The sequence below is a fragment of the Pecten maximus genome, chromosome 3 (assembly GCF_902652985.1).
Source record: "Pecten maximus chromosome 3, xPecMax1.1, whole genome shotgun sequence".
Lineage (NCBI taxonomy): Eukaryota > Metazoa > Mollusca > Bivalvia > Pectinida > Pectinidae > Pecten > Pecten maximus.
The window spans coordinates 9,499,059-9,517,159 of record NC_047017.1 but is presented as its reverse complement, the minus strand read 5'-3'; the positions used below and the strand labels follow the sequence as shown (position 1 = coordinate 9,517,159).

At 35.2% G+C, this 18,101-nt stretch overlaps 1 protein-coding gene and 1 long non-coding RNA gene across 2 annotated transcripts; both read right to left on the bottom strand.

Moving 5' to 3' along the window:
* Window positions 1–575: 575 nt before the first annotated feature.
* Window positions 576–5,054, bottom strand: LOC117323127. Its single transcript, XR_004531654.1, has 2 exons — window positions 4,445–5,054; window positions 576–4,069 (listed from the first exon to the last, which is right to left on the bottom strand). It is a non-coding gene; the product is annotated as an uncharacterized LOC117323127 (long non-coding RNA).
* A 277-nt stretch (window positions 5,055–5,331) lies between these two features.
* LOC117323126 (serine palmitoyltransferase 2-like) lies at window positions 5,332–17,912 on the bottom strand. Its single transcript, XM_033878156.1, has 13 exons — window positions 17,775–17,912; window positions 12,696–12,866; window positions 12,188–12,342; window positions 11,714–11,859; window positions 11,374–11,498; window positions 10,912–11,005; window positions 9,806–9,911; window positions 9,130–9,349; window positions 8,740–8,866; window positions 8,228–8,363; window positions 7,315–7,444; window positions 6,849–6,947; window positions 5,332–5,669 (listed from the first exon to the last, which is right to left on the bottom strand). Exons 1-13 carry the CDS (start codon window positions 17,901–17,903, stop codon window positions 5,667–5,669), a joined length of 1,641 nt encoding a protein of 546 aa, XP_033734047.1. The 5' UTR covers window positions 17,904–17,912; the 3' UTR covers window positions 5,332–5,666.
* Window positions 17,913–18,101: the final 189 nt, after the last annotated feature.

The window sequence follows — 18,101 nt, the reverse complement described above, 5'->3', positions numbered from 1 at the left end:
GAAATTGCAATAACAGAATCAATTTTAGAATTTTGAATGTCAAATTACAGTGTTACAATTTTCATTTCCTTAGTTGCACCAACAGAATTTCAATGTTAGAATTTATACTCCTTTGGTCTTCCATAGATGTTTACTTACAATTATGCTGTTTGACAGGAACATTTAATCTCTGTACAGTGGAGAAGCAGGGAGGGTGCTATCTAGAAATGGAAAATTAGCAACAGGGTAATTGAAATGTTGCGTTTTACACAAAATAATCTGGTTTTAGCATCTTTCATGCCATTTCAATACATGAAGCATTAAGATCAGCACATCTGTGACTTAACTGCAGGGTCAGTCATTAGGTCTGGCAAGTTTGACAATATGATCTTTGACCCTTGTCCTGACCTTAATCTTTAGCGTATAGAGCAAAGTGCTATGGCCCAACCAATGTGTTAATGGCAGCACACATGGACAAATGAAGTGCTTCGTGTAAACCTTTGACAATGTAACTGCAGCCTGTCTTTACAAAAGACCTGGAGAAGAACATATTGCTTAAAGATTTGTTTTTTCACAATAAAAAGAGTACTAAAACGTCAATTTTGAATTCCTTTGAGTGGAACTTTATTCACTGTCAGCAACAACATATTATGTCATCAAACATACTGTGTAAACTGAACCCTGACTTATAGGAAAGTCTCTGTAATCAGACCTCAAGCTAAACCTACTGTATAAACAGAATATAACCTTAACACAAAAAGAATTCATTAATGTGGTATCAGGGACTAAATACAAAGAGATTCTAGCAGGTTCAGAAAAAAACACCACAATGAAGATCTGCATTACTTCTTATTCAAATGCACAAACAAAAATATAACACAACTCATCAAGATAAACATGATCAATAACCAAAATATCGTAATAGAATAGAAAAGTAAAAAAATGTATATAATGGACGAAGTTGTTGTTCTAATTTTGTTAAAAAAACTTTGGCTTGAAATGTTAATAAAATAAAGATTTTGGTATGACTCAAATAGCAAAGTAATTTTAAGTACCTACTTTTCCAAACAAAGTGTTGGGAGGGTAATGTTTTCAGGGGTTTTGATCAATGATGTTTAATACTATATAAATCACTGGGACTGATATGACAACTAGAATGTTTACATGTGTTATACAGTATCACAAAGAATATATATATATATAGAAGTATTGTTTATGCCAACTCCAAGATAAAATGTTTATAAAATAGACTTTGTTAGATCAATTTTACATATTTCACAAACATTGAAAACCACTTTGTGATTGAAAACAGATTACCTATCAAAATATACAAAATACATTAACGGTTAACTATACACAACACATTATAGAAACATGCATTTATACTTAAATAGTATGGTGTACAACAGACTTGCTAACAGAAATATTGCATCTTTTGAAGAATATGTCTGTAGACGACTGTGTTTTCATTATCAATGTTACAAATATGTATTTCAGCCATTCGACAAGTACTACATTATAATGACATTCCCTACAACATCAACTGTAGTCAATTTTTGTCGGTGAAAATTAAGTGTGGTCAAATTATAATCTACCGTAGATATAGCTGAATGTTAAAAAGTAGGTATGACTAATCAACTATAGAAATATTACCTATTAATTCTGTAATAAGGCCAGGGCCGGCAACATATACTTTGACTTAAACAGAGGGTTAAGCTTGCAGAGCAATGAAGTAACATTTGAAAGGACTTCCACTGAACTGCACTAGTCTAATGGGCTTGCAAGATAAATATGGTGATGGTGATGAGAGAATTAGGCACAGATTACCATACACATTCCATGTTCTATAAGACTACTTAGTGACCATCATTATGAATACTGATATAATTGGAAGTTAAAAGTTAGTTTTTCTCAAAGATTTTGATTCTTATCCATATCATCATATCAATCAACACATCTGTAAATATAGGGCAGGAAGTGATTGGGCTTTTGGCAGAAAAACAACATCAATTTGATGATATGCAAGCATGTCAAAACACACAAAAATAAAAAATGGGATTGTTATGTAAACAAGAGGCTCAATAGGCCTGTATCCCTCACCTGAGTATTTGTGATTTTAACAGCAAAGAAGTTGAAAGTAGTTCACCTTCCATTCTTAAGTAGATTTGTTTTTTAAACTTGATGAGACTTAAACCTTTGTTTACGATGAAAAAAACAAACAAAAAAATCTAATGTCTCAACATATTTCATTGCCATTTCAGACCAAAATGTCATCTGTACTTAAGCTATCTGTGGAAGAAATCAGCATCAGCAACACTTAAACCCAGTAACAATCCAACTGACCCCATAGAACTGAAGATGTGGCTGATTGTATCCGCCAGGCAAGTACAAGATAAAATGTTATTTCTCCTCATGTTGGCTTCCAGCAAAGTACACATATAGAACAAGATTTATAGCCATAAACCATGGCAACCATTTTTGAAAACTGAAACATAGTTTGAAATAGTCTGATTTAAAGTAAATCTTGGTGTATGACTGCAACAAATTAGTCACAATATTGGTGCATCAGAATTTATAGTCTTGCATGTCTCTGCCAAAAAGAGTTCACAGCAGCCAGTTTGGAAGACACTTTGATGTTAGTACATCACTGATACAACACCTGAGTTGATGTAAGTACATCACTGAACACTTGAGTTGATGTCAACCCAATGAAGTTGTACTTGTAAACCTTTTGTTAACATCCAGTTATATTCAGAGATTCACAAAACCCCTCTAATCCTCAAATTAAAACTTTGTCATAGGATGTTAAGTATTTCCCCAAAAAGTATCGCTCCTAAAACATATTAAAATAGTTGGTCCAATAGAACTTGAATGTTGGGCTGTAGATATCACAGCATATCAGAAATAAGAGTGGCCATCATGAATGTCAGATGTGGAATGAAAAGACATGCAAGCTCTTCAATAATCACTCAGTATTAGAATCCACCCAGAACTTCAGTAAAATGAAGCTTTGAAGTTTATACATATCCTCAAGCAAACCGTAGTCTGTACACATCCCCAAGAAAACCGTACATGGTCTGTACACATCCCTAAACAAACCGTACATGGTCTGTACACATCCCCAAGCAAACCGTACATAGCCTGTACACATCCCTAAACAAACCATACATGGCCTGTACACATCCCTAAACAAACCATACCTAGCCTGTACATATCCCTAAACAAACCATACATGGCCTGTACACATCCCTAAACAAACCATACATGGCCTGTACATATCCCTAAACAAACCATACATGGTCTGTACACATCCCTAAACAAACCATACATAGCCTGTACACATCCCTAAACAAACCATACCTAGCCTGTACATATCCCTAAACAAACCATACATGGCCTGTACACATCCCTAAACAAACCATACATGGCCTGTACATATCCCTAAACAAACCATACATGGTCTGTACACATCCCTAAACAAACCATACATAGCCTGTACATATCCCTAAACAAACCGTACCTAAATCTGTACATATCCCTAGACAAAATGAAGTCACTTTTCCAAACAAACATAAGCTTTGTACAAGATTCCAAGCAAACATAACCAATGTTGTACAATTTACCAAACAAACATAAGCTTTGTACATGTCTCCTAGCAAACATAACCAATTTTGTACATTTTCCCAAACAAACGTAACTTGCTTTATACATGTCCCTAGTGAACATTACTAATTTTGTACAAATTTATGTAAAACTTGTTCATAACAAAGTAAAATTTGAATTGGAAGAAAACAGTGTAAGGAATGGCAGGAGTCAAGAGGTATTTAGGATAGATTATTTAAAACATCACTGGTTAATATTCCACAGCCAGGGTATCGATCTGGTTTTAAGATCAAAATTACGGGTTTTTTTCATTATGAAACAACAAAACAAAAAGTTTCTGGCCTTCAATGATAAAAGCCGGCCTCACAAACATAACATTGTATGTTATTCTATCATAGTCACAAATGATCTCAACATTAAATAAATATTACCAAGGTACCTCAACACAGGTGTCTTACTGTAATAAATATTACCAAGGTACACATATCTCAACACAGGTGTCTTACTGTAATAAATATTACCAGGGTACACATATCTCAACACAGGTGTCTTACTGTAATAAATATTACCAAGGTACACATATCTCAACACAGGTGTCTTACTGTAATAAATATTACCAAGGTACACATACCTCAACACAGGTGTCTTACTGTAATAAATATTACCAAGGTACACATACCTCAACACAGGTGTCTTACTGGTAATAAATATTACCAAGGTACACATATCTCAACACAGGTGTCTTACTGTAATAAATATTACCAAGGTACACATACCTCAACACAGGTGTCTTACTGGTAATAAATATTACCAGGGTACACAGGTGTCTTACTGGTAATAAATATTACCAGGGTACACATACCTCAACACAGGTGTCTTACTGGTAATAAATATTACCAAGGTACCTCAACACAGGTCTTACCGGTAATTAATATAATTAAGGTAGACATGTGTTATAGTATTTTTACCTCACAAACAAACACAACACAAATATAATTCTATTGATAGCTGCAACAGATAACTTAGTTGATAAATAAATTAAATACAAAAACACTTATAGTCATTCTGGTTAATTCTATTGGGCCAATCCTCTGTACAGCATTTATTTATGATTTAGTACAAAAAGCACCTAACCCTTGGGTCAACAGGGTTTTAGTGCAGAAATGTGCTGAAGCACTTTCCATTTGATTACACTTTATGGTAAACATGCATTAGGTATAGAGTCAGTATGAAAATAAAATTACATTAAAATAACACAGGTGTTTACAGTATCACTAACTCAACTCAACAGATGTTTGTGCCACTCAGAAAAGAATATAAGTAATGGATAATAACCAACATTCATAATCAAACTCTGCTTCACTCACAAATTCCAACACATCCCCAGCCTTATTGACAAACACAGCCTCACTCTCAAACATAACTAACAAACAGCCTCACTCTCAAACATAACTAACAGCCTCACTAACTAAGTCTCACTATCAAAGCACATTTGTTCTCCAAACTTAATTTACTTTTTTAAAGCAAAAACAACAATGGTGTTAAAATCAGTATAAAACACTGTGATACACACCACAAAGTGACACTTGATCTGTAAAAGTGTGTTCCATACACACCACAAAGCAAAACACTTGATCTGTAAAAGTGTGTTCCATACACACCACAAAGCAACACTTATCTGTAAAAGTGTGTTCCATACAGTCCAAAGCAAGCAGATCCACACTCAAAAGGCAAATATATATATCACCAACATGCACATGTAAAAATAACACTTGTTTCTTTCATTCCCTGATAAAAATTGAACACATAGACACATACATCTTCACTGATGTCTCGTCTGGTTTCAAGTACACATATGGCAATGTGATGAATGTCTTCTCCTCCGTCAATCATCAAGTTGATGGTTGATCTTAGTTATAACCGTAAACTCAGGTTACAAAGCTAGGATTTGAAGACGCATAGCTTCATATGATGATCCAGCGATAAAGCAGATTTTTCTGCCCGTGAAATAAAATGCTTCTCTCTTCTGGACCACCAATCCACTCTTATGATGGTGATGATGATGAAGGAACTTCGAGATATGTTCACTGTATTAAAAGATAAATCACAATTATTTCAGATAATCTGAAAGAATGATTAAGTAACCCAATAAAAATAATATATCATGTTATCAGTGAACGACAAACTGTGCCAAACCATGTAACCAAACCTGTGGAGGGACCGATGGGGGTTACCCTTTAAATTTGAACTTTATCAATTTTTCAACAATTGTAAAACAAGTCATATCAACTTAATTAATCCTAGTAGTGTTTATCAAAGCACACGAGAGGTCTTATGGGAGGAAACCAGAGTACCCAGAGAAAACCCATATGTCTGGCAGGTGACACGATATATTATCATGTCTAAAACCACAAATCTTAGTTAACCCTTTTACCCCCACTGACCATATTCAACTTTAAATGATGAATGAATGGCAGAATCCATTAAAGTTACTAAGGGGTGAAAGGGTTAATATGGTTTACCGCCTACATGACTCTGCCCACTGCTATGTATTGTCTCGGGGAATGAAATCCTGGCTGTATAGGAGAAAGACAAGTGTGTTACCCCTGTGCCACCTGACCATCCACACATTTTATCCTGCAACTGCCACCGCATTGTCGGAATACACCCACCATATATATTTTTGCTGTATACGGCAGTGACGGAAAACAGCTGCATTTTGGAATCTTAGCACGTGCGTCAGTTCGACTGACCTACTTCAAAGTGAAACTACGTTTGAAAGGCGAACATATTTCTGTCATTTTTGACACCGTTTCACTTCAAAATGATTATTTTTGATGATTATTTTTATGACTGTTGCAGGATAAATAGAATACATGGTCAGTGTCTTAAAATATAAGCTGTATTTATGGCTCGGGACAGAAAGACAAAAGTGGCTCGCCAAGGCTCGCCACTTTTGTCTTTCTTTACCCTCGCCAAAATACAGCATATATTTTAAGACACTGACCATGTATTCTCTATATATCTCCGACCACTTGGTAGTGGGGCATAATAAACAAAGTCTACCCAACAGTGTTATTTCTCTCTCCTTAAATGACAATAGTCATAATTATAATACATTACTGCTTACCTCCCCTTACCCTTACTAAAACTTAACCAGTATGCTTACCTGTATCCAAATTTTTTTTTTTACTTTCCATTCATGTTTATTTGACAATCTGTACTAAACACCAAAGTTTCACATTGACTATATAATGTTACTGTACCTCGATTAGCTGAATGTCTGTCTCATCATGAGACGGCACAGCCATAGTGGAATATTTGAGGCCAAGAAGTTCACCTAACTCATCGATGATAGCAAGTGCCTAAACAAAAACAATACATAATTATCACAGTCGTGTTTTCACAATCATTTTTACCAGCAAAAATATGATTAATGATAAACAAATAACATTTAACAACATAAAATGTACTGTAATAAAATCATAATGTTTTGATGAGAACTAACACTAGCTCTGCTTTTCTAATATATATATTTATATATACATGTATAAAATAACAAAACAACAAGACTCTGTTGCTAGGCCTTTCTGCTCTCACAGGTTTTTCTTTATATGTTAACCTTCGTAAGGACAGATTCCTTTTTGTTATATACACGTATATCTAAGTATCAATAATGAACCAAAGTCACTTGATTAGGACTGACTGTATTTAATTGTAAATTGCACTAACCTTGTCCAACTGTTCTTTGGTGTGTGCAGCAGACACACAGAATCTGGCTCGGCATTCACTGATGGGCGTGGCTGGGAAACCTACCACTACCACACCCAGGCCTCGATCCAGTGTCATACGAGCAAAGGCTCTGTAAGTAGAAATACTACACATTACTTCCGGTTTCCTTTACATAAGTAGCAAAAGACAAATGAGGGATATCAGTTAAGAAGATTTTAGCTTCAGATGACATTTTTGTTTCTACCTTTAGACCTTTTACTGTAATGTCTTTTCAATATTAATTCCCGCACTTTAGAAAACCAGCATGGACAAGATCTGTATCAAACTTCCAATCCCTTCTGTTGGTACACTTGAACCTCATAATCTTGAAGTCTATGGTCATGAAAAACTTTGAGATATCCCAAGATTTAAGTAACTGAATATATTTTACACAGAATTTTTACTTTCAGAACTGAATTTTCACTTTGAGTTAAGCAGGGTTTCAGACTTTGTAATAATGAAGTTTGATTGTATACTGTATTAAACTGGTTATGTAATGCTTTGGGTTCTTTTCCCCATCTGAGACATACCAGAGCCTATACAAATTAATGTGGCTGCTTCTCCTGCTTAACACTCACGCATCAGTTCCATGCTACCACAAGGAGACAAAGACAAACATACTGCAGCCTTCAAAACCACATTCATATACATTACACACATGCATCTCGGATGCAGAGGAGTCCTTCCCTAAATGACCATGTTAATAGGACATCAAATGATTCAAAATGAAACCTCATAGTCATGGCTAGTTTAACCTAGATACTATGAAAGCAATGTTTAGACCATTACTCTAGACTAACAACAATAATACTGTCTCTTGTAAGATTCTTATGTACAAAAGGTGACAATCATCACACTACAAATATTTACTTACGCGACTTTCGTAGGCATAAACATAAGCAGTGGAACCACGGGCGAATCCTTGTTGCCGTAGACGATGAAGCCCAATTTATGTAGGCGATGTCTAAAGTACCTTGTGTTCCATTTCAGCTGTTGAATTTTTCTTTTTCCTGTCATCAAATCATTTCTATTGTTGTAATATTTATTGTAATGTTAGAAAAAAATTTGTTCAGTGTAGAAAGGGAGAAAAAGAGATTTAAAAGTTTGTAAGACAGATGGAACTTCATATTAATTTGAAAACAAATAATTGGTCCAATGGGCCTGCATCGCTTTCTTGGTATTTCCTTTCTTTGGTGATTCTTCAGAGAACCTTTTTAAAGTTGTTTAATGTATATGAATATATCTAGATTTGACTTATGGTCATATCTAGTTCAAAACTTTGTCATACCTCTTACAAGTAACCTTCCAGGAACCTAACGGTCAAATACCTTAATCCTCAGCCTTTCTGAAATATCTTGATTTTAGACATTTTGGTTGACATATTACCTTCTAATGTGTTATCTAGTCCCATGACAATCCTCATTGAGGAGATCACTTGCTGTGTGACACACGGCGACATCGAGACGGAGTAAAGCGCTGCATGAGAATTCACTCGTAAATGTTGCACCAATTTCTGAAAAAAGAGAAAAAAAAAAGATAAATAATCAACACTGTCATCTTCATAGAGAAACTTTTCATTTCTTCAAATTAATCAAGTGTTAAATACAATGTTATATGAGTCAATAAAAAGAAACATGTTTTCAAAACTTTCTTTATCTCCTTTTGCGAACAATAGACATCTAAAGCGCTCATCTAGTTCATTTTTTTTCAATATATAAGTTTCTGGTACAATATATTGATAGGGGCAAACTGACGCTGAATTTTATTTGTACTGACCTTTGATCCACCAATGTACCCTCCTGCTGCACCAAAACTCTTCGTAAATGTCCCCATCATGACATCGATATCACGGGGATCCAGTCCAAAATAGTCGACAACACCCTTTCCATTTGGCCCCAGTGCCCCTATGCTGTGAGCCTCGTCTAAGTAGATATAAGCTTTGTACTTCTTCTTTAGACGAATCACATCTGGTAGACGGATAATGGATCCCTCCATACTAAAACATAAGTCACAACAATAAATCATTTTTATGTCAATATGGCTGTATACATGCTAACTATCTGAAGAGTCAACATTTAATGTGACAGTACATTGTATACTAAAATACAAGGTATCACTATCAACATTTAAAACCTACATAACAGGCTATAGACTGGTTATAAGAATTAAAACTGATATTTCATATAAGTTCTAGGAAAAGGAATTATATCTTTAGTCAAAACCTTTTAGGTTTAATTCCTGGCTTTTAAATTCAATTTTGCTCCCAATGCCAACATCATTACTTTATACTGTACTGGCAAGGGAAGTATAGCCGTTCAGATAACTGTAATGACAGTTTTACTTTCAGTTCCTAAATACAACTACACTTTAGTATTCAATACCTTAGTTTATAAGACATACACCAGTTTACCAATACAACTTTAATGTTTTCACTGATAACAAAGATTAATACCTGTACACTCCTTCCACAACTATCAGGATTTTTTTCCAGGGCCTGTGTGTTCTGGGCTGGCCCTCAATCACCGCTGTACGAAGCTTATCCTCCAAATCTGTCATATCTGAAAATAATGTATTCCTCGTCAACATGTTTGTCATACTTATTAATAGGAATCTGTTCATGTTTACTGTGTAACAAACTGTTCATGTTTACTGTGTAACAATCTGTTCATGTTTACTGTGTAACAATCTGTTCATGTTTACTGTGTAACAATCTGTTCATGTTTACTGTGTAACAATCTGTTCATGTTTACTGTGTAACAACTGTTCATGTTTACTGTGTACAACCTGTTCATGTTTATTGTGTAACAATCTGTTCATGTTTACTGTGTAACAATCTGTTCATGTTTACTGTGTAACAACCTGTTCATGTTCACTGTGTAACAATCTGTTCATGTTTACTGTGTAACAACCTGTTCATGTTTACTCTGTAACAATCTGTTCATGTTTACTGTGTAACGATCAGTTCATGTTTACTGTGTAACAATCTGTTCATGTTTACTGTGTAACAACCTGTTCATGTTCACTGTGTAACAATCTGTTCATGTTTACTGTGTAACAATCTGTTCATGTTTACTGTGTAACAATCTGTTCATGTTTACTGTGTAACAATCTGTTCATGTTTACTGTGTAACAATCTGTTCATGTTTACTGTGTAACAACCTGTTCATGTTTACTGTGTAACAATCTGTTCATGTTTACTGTGTAACGATCTGTTCATGTTTACTGTGTAACAATCTGTTCATGTTTACTGTGTAACAAACTGTTCATGTTTACTGTGTAACAATCTGTTCATGTTTACTGTGTAACAAACTGTTCATGTTTACTGTGTAACAATCTGTTCATGTTTACTGTGTAACAATCTGTTCCTGTTTACTGTGTAACGATCTGTTCATGTTTACTGTGTAACAATCTGTTCATGTTTACTGTGTAACAATCTGTTCATGTTTACTGTGTAACAAACTGTTCATGTTTTACTGTGTAACAATTTGTTCATGTTTACAGAGAACAATCAGTTCATTTTTATTGTTTAATGTATACTTACTGTTGATGTATACTTACTGTTGTGTTTGAAGGTCCTGATAGTGGCACCAGTCAGTCTGGATCCTAGCACTAGTGAGGCATGGTTCAGAGAATCACTCAAAATCAAACTACCCTGGTAAATATAACACATGAAATTAAACAACCGTGGAAAATTTAACACAAGATCAAACTACCCTAGACAAATTAATACAAGATCAAATTACCCTGGTTAATGTAACACAAGATTAAACTACTATGACAAATAAAATTAAATTTCTCTATTGAAATCTAAATATAAGTATATTATACTTAAAACTTTTTGGCATGATCCTATCAAATCTCTTAATCATTAAACTGAATTCAGAGGACAATTGAAAATTAAAAAAAAAAAAAGATGTATCTGGGAAAATACTGATAAATTCCAGCTCAAATCTATGCCCCATTTGAAGACTTAAACACAGAATGTAAACCAATTAACTACAAAGTCTAGGGAGTACAAACCTTACTGACAAGACATGGCATGTTCATTGAATTGGTGGCAAAGCCCATTGGGAGGGTAAACGCTGCCTCCACACCAACAAATTCAGCAACAAGTTCATCCAGTTCTTTGTGCAACTTAGAGTAACCTGATGAGAAAAAGAGATTCAATCTATATACAGCAGATTGTTTTGTTTACCTACTTTTTAATGCTGAAGATTACAAGCCAGAGGAAGCTTCATATGCAACACATTAAAAACAATGAAACTTAGAGTAAATAAAAAGTCTGGTGGGCCTGTATTGCTCAGGCTAGTAATCGATAGCACTTGAAAGGACTTTGTGTATGATCTATAAGAGTACTCACCTAAATGCTGAGGACTGCTACAAAATGACATCCCAAATTTTTTGGTAGATTCCTCTGCAGCATCTGCACACGGCCCATAATTTTGAGAAAATCCAAGGTAATTGTAGGATCCCAAATTCATCACACGATGTGTTTTGCCCGTATTTCTAGAAAACACAAGCAAAGTGGTGAAATTATTGTCTATTGTCAATTAACTTACTGGTGTTCTTGTGACTGTATTTTACTTTTTATTTTTGTCCATTTTTGGACATCTCATTAAGCTTTTCAGCTTTAGCTTGGCAATGACATGCAGTTCAAATAATCCATCTCATAATGTAATACAGATTTCCCTCATCTTTTAACCTGGACTGGCTATAACAGATAATATAAAAATAAACCCAGTTGTTCAGACAGTCATAATCTAGGTTATATATCTGATACATATAAGAATTATTTGTACCTGAAAAACAAAATGAAATAAAAATCTATACATACGTAAAGTTCCAGCCATTGTCGTTGGATACCCTCTCCACAACATCTAACTCGGCTCCAGCTCCACTTGTCACTGGTCTGTTCCAGCAGTCTCTTATTCGGCGATAAATGTTCCTGGTGTAAAAACTCTCCCAGCTCTGATACAGTGGAACAAATCCCTGAAATACATAATTCAATCATACAATAATAACAGGCATGCAGGGTCTGTATCATATGTGATCATCTCTTTCTGTTTTTGTTTCCTGAAGGAAAGAAATACAAGGGGGGGGGGGGGGGGGGGGGGGGGGGGCAGCCCTGTCCTTTGTACAACTTTGAATCCCTACCCCCATAGGGATGCTACCAGTTAAATTTTGTTTAATTCTGATCAGTGGTTATGAAGAAAAAAGTCAATTGTTGACGGATGGACGGATACCTGACACCAAGGTGAGCTAAATTAATGGAAGATGTTTCTGACAATAGCAAACCATGGCCACTGTTTCAGTTTATACAATCAATATCATTGCATACTTACAGGTAATTTTGGTTCTGTGCATGATTTTACTTTCTCTATTCCAATATTTCTTAAAAAGTCACGAATATGTCCAAAAACAACAAGCAGTCCGAAGCAGAAATAAGTGTATATAGCAGCTATGATAGGAGTCTCTTCAAAGGATTCCCAGAAGTCGTCCTGCCAGTCAGGCTTCTATAAAAATACAAAATGTCAGAAAAAGGATTATCAAAAGTGAGAACATAAACATATTCTCCAAAACATATCAGGAAATCATACTCTCTAAAACTTATCATGAAATCATACTCTCCAAAACCTTTCATGAAAACATACTTTCCAAAAACTATCAGGAAAGCATAATCTCCAAAACCTATCATGAAATCATAATCTCCAAAAACTATCAGGAAAGCATAATCTCCAAAACCTATCATGAAACCATACTTTCCAAAAACTATCAGGAAATCATACTCTCCAAAACCTGTCATGAAATCATACTCTCCAAAATCTATCATGAAATCATACTCTCCAAATCCTTTCATGAAATCATACTCTCCAAAACCTATATCATGAAATCATACTCTCCAAAACCTATCATGAAATCATACTCTCAAAAACTATCAGGAAATCATACTCTCCAAAACCTTTCATGAAATCATACTCTCCAAAACCTTTCATGAAATCATACTCTCCAAAACCTTTCATGAAATCATACTCTCCAAAACCTTTCATGAAATCATAATCTCCAAAAACTATCAGGAAACCATACTATCCATCCCTAAAAACCAAAATTATTCCACGACTTACCATAAATGTAAGTCATAACTATTTGCTATATATTTGATAATTATAACTGTTCAATAGATGTTAGTTTGGTTTATTTTGTTTAACATTCTATTAAAAGCCAGGGTCATTTAAGGACGTGCCTGGTTTTGGAGTTGGAGGAAAGCTGGAGTACCCGTAGAAAAATCCACCAGCATATGGTCAGTACCAGGCAACTGCCCCATGGGGTTTCGAACTTGCACCTAGAGGTGGAGGCCTAGTGATAAAGTGTCGGGACAACTTAACCACTTGGCCACTACAGCCCCCTCATGTTAAAAATGTTACTGATTTTTTGGCCATAAACACAGGACATCTATATGGCTCCATGTTACTATACTATCTTTTCAATACTAGAGCAAAACAAAAAAACAAAAAATGTGCATGGCTGCATGAGTCTATATTATACAAGAGATCCCAGAGGGATCTTGGCGCCCACCATTGAATGATCTTTATAGGTTCCATGTCAGATTGATCTTTTCTCTACTTTTCCCTTCCTCTAAGTCTTACTAATCTGTGTAAATTCAGAAACAGCCCTCTAGTACTTTTCAAACAAGGGGAACCTATATATAAAATTTAAGATTTAGCGATAACGGCTGTCTGTTGTTTTCGGATTGGTCCCAAAATGCAACACCAGGGACCAAGGGGAACCTACATATGAAATTTGAGAAAGATCCCTTCAGTACCTTCTGTAAAATAGCGATAACAAACTTCAATTGTCAAAATACAAGATGGCTGCCTGTCGGCCATGTTGTTTTCCTATTGGTCCCAAGATGCAATATGCAGAACTACAGACCAAGGGGAACTTATGAAAATGTTTGAGAAAGATCCCTTCAGTACTTTCTGAGAAATAGCGATAAACAAACTTCAATTGGCAAAATCTAAGATGGCTGCCTTGGGCCATGTGGTTTTCTATAGGTCTCAAAATTATATGCATAACTAGCACCAATGGGAACCTATATATGAAATTTGAGAAAGATCCTTCAGTACTTTCTCAGAAATAGCGATAACAAACTTCAAATTAATCAAATCAAGATGGCTTCCTGTCGGCCATGGTGTTTTTCCGATTGTCCAAAATGCAATACGTCATAACTAGGCACCAAGGGGAACTACATATGAATTTGCGAAAGATCCCTTCAGTACTTTCTGATAAATGCATAACAAACTTCAATTATCAAAATCAATATGGCTGCCTGTCGGGCCATGTTTGTTTTTCCGATAGGTCTCAAAATCATATGCATAACTAGGCAACCAAGGGGAATCTACAATATGAAATTTGGAAAGATCCCTCAGTACTTCTCAAAATAGCGATAACAAACTTCATTGTCAAATCTAAATGGCTGCCTGTCGGCCCATGTTGTTTTCTTCCGATTGGTCTCAAAATGCAATATGCATAACTAGGGCACCAAGGAATATACATATGAAAATTTGAGAAAGATCCCTTCTATACTTCATCAGAATAGCGATAACAAACTTCAATGTCAATCCAGATGGCTGCATTTCGCCATTGTTTGCCGATAGGTCTCAAAATGCAATAGGCATAATAGGCCACCAAGGGACCTCTATGAAATTTATGAAAGATTCCCTTCAGTACTTTCCTCAGAAATAGCACTAACAAAACTTCAATTGTCAAAATCCAAGATGGCTGCCTGTCGGCCATGTTGTTTTCCGATTGGTCTCAAAATGCAATATGCATAACTAGGCACCAAGGGGAACCTACATATGAAATTTGAGAAAGATCCCTTCAGTGCTTTCTCAGAAATAGCGATAACAAACTTAAATTATCAAAATCCAAGATGGCTGCCTGTCGGCCATGTTGTTTTCCGATTGGTCTCAAAATGCAATATGCATAACTAGGCACCAAGGGGAATCTACATATGAAATTTGAGACAGATCCCTTCAGTACTTTCTCAGAAATAGCGATAACAAACTTCAATTGTCAAAATCCAAGATGGCTGCCTGTCGGCCATGTTGTTTTCCGATTGGTCTCAAAATGCAATATGCATAACTAGGCACCAAGGGGAACCCACATATGAAATTTGAGAAAGATCCCTTCAGCACTTTCTGAGGATTAGCGATAACAAGAATTGTTTACGGACGGACGGAGGGACAGACGGACGGACGGACGACGGACCACGGACGCAGGGCGATTTGAATAGTCCACCATCTGATGATGGTGGGCTAAAAATACATCTTGTACACACTTCAAGTAGTTGTTTTGTTTTTTTTTATATCCAAAAGTGTCCAAATATCTTTTTATACAAAATTGTTGAATAACTCAATCAATTTATACAACATATCCTGTGAAAGTGACATCATCTGGAGTAACACTGACTATAACCAATCCTTACCATCATATAATTAATCATGAACCTCAAGCAGAATGTACCATTCTCAATGACTTAATGTTTATCTTGGTAAAGGTGTAACGGGAATGGATTTTGTGAGTTATGTACCTTTGTTTGAGAGTTGTGTCCCTTAGTAGAAGTATATATTTGTGTATGTATGATAGTATTTTGTTGGATTATAGTTGATTTGTTAATTGTGAGTGTGAATATATGTGTTCAGAATGTAGAATATATGTAGTGTGAGAGTATGTATATAGTTTGAGAATGTGTGCGGGTAACTATGATTGTGTATTTTATATTGAAAACATTGTATGCTAATTTATGGGGACCATTGTGAATGGAAAAGGATGCTAGTTTATATGTGTGAATGTATCGAGTATATGTGGGAAGTTGTATGAAGATATAGAAGCCATTGGCTGGTACTTCATTGTTGCAAGTTGGTTGTTTACTTCCCTTCTATTCTTTCCTTTCTCTACTTTTCCTACACTTACGAGAAGCCATTGGCTGGTTACTCTATTTCAGTCTTTCTGTCTATGTTTTGGGTAATAGCTGCTTCGTGTATGCTAGTGAGGAAGATGGTTTTATTCTGTGGTGATGTAAATAGTTATTGTTACTAGTTGTTTTATATTGCCAATGATAGTGTTGAATAAATGTAGGACTTGTATCTAGTTGTTGTGTGGTTTATACATTCAAAGTACGGTACTATTAAGAACCTGGGTTATATGTTAATTCGAACCGTTACAAAGGGATGGAATCTACATTTATATCCCATTTCACTTGAGGAAAGGCAGCTTCCTCACCCCACAAGCCAAAAGTAAGGGGCTAAGAAATGCATATAAATTTAGAAGGATATGAAAAAGTGTGATGGCAAAATAAGTATCCTAACTACTGCGAAGTGTGCCTCAGGTTTATTTTCATCACTTTCATGTGAAGTCTAGCTGTAACAAAAGGCCAAAATATCCAATTCTGCTGGAGGCCCATGGCCACTGATGATAATCATGATGTTAGTAAACTCTTACAATATCAGTGAGTAATAGTGGGAATCAGAGGCATATATTTATAAATATATATAGTGCAGCTAAACATTTGTTAAAAAGTTTCATCCTGTCTAGTGTAATATACACTGTAACATATTGAGGCATATCTTGTGTAAAATATATAAACCACAAGTTGGAGTATCGAACTGTTTGTGTTTATATCTTATCTGGTATCTTAGCTTAATACCTTTCTGTGGTGTATGTATAATGCATATACCTTTAAACTTCATACCAAACATTACAATAAATACAATATTAAATACTCATTTAAAAATATCAAGATATATGCCTATTTTTTCTTTCAAATTATTCGTTAAAGCCAGTAACGATGTAGTATGCAAATTGACCAGTATTACTATGGTGCAATATAAACAAGGTTATATATACATTATCTAATGAAAGTAAGTCAACCATAACTTATCTGAATTCCTGAGCTGTCATCTGACAACAGTCAAAAAAACTTTTATGAAATCTCATTCTCAAAGATTCTGGTACAGCATAACCATTACGCAATACAGTTAATCAAAATTAGCATTTATGCAACAAGTTTAACAATCGACACAATTCTTGACCTTGTTTTCATCAGCACATAAACAACCGTAAATGTTTACTTAATCGCTTGACAACTGATTTATAGGGGACGCAACTCTGCAATTTCTGGCATGATCGGTGGGCGTGGCTTCAAGATTTGTTGTGATAAAGTTTTTTAAGGAAATAAAAAGATTGCACAAATAACTTTGACTTCAGACTATTTATAAGTCCTATTGAAAAATATATTATAAAACTAGATCAATTGAATGGCATCGATGTCATGAAAATTTGTATCATGAGCACGAGTCCCACCCAAAACTTGCTGTCAAGATTATTACACAATCATAAAATGACATACACGATGAAATTACCTTTTTAGAATCTCCATTCTTTCCATTGGTATTGTGTCCGTTTTTGTGGCGATGAAAACCATTTGTTTTACCATTTTTCACATGGTGTATTGAACCGTTCCCAGATCGGACGGCATCATCACTAGCCATCTTGAAGGTTTGTGATATTTGTTAACGGATCTGTAACGCGTTCAGTGATTGGTTCATACAATCTAGCCGTGACCAATCAAGTAGGATTTGTGTTAGACAGAATACCTTCGGAATACTTTTCTCGTGTATACTTTCAAAGATTTTTTTTACCTTATGTCAATTTCTATCGGCAGCTTAGCATAAACGTGGTGTATATTT

What these genes read in the sequence shown, in the direction of transcription:
- LOC117323126 (XM_033878156.1), bottom strand. Translation starts at nt 17,903, where the DNA reads ATGGCTAGTGATGATGCCGTCCGATCTGGGAACGGTTCAATACACCAT. An exon ending in AGAATGGAGATTCTAAAAAG is followed by an intron (nt 12,867 to 17,774) that starts GTAATTTCATCG and finishes GTATTTTTATAG; the next exon opens with AAGCCTGACTGGCAGGACGA. An exon ending in TAGCAGTCCTCAGCATTTAG is followed by an intron (nt 11,499 to 11,713) that starts GTGAGTACTCTT and finishes TTTTCTCATCAG; the next exon opens with GTTACTCTAAGTTGCACAAA.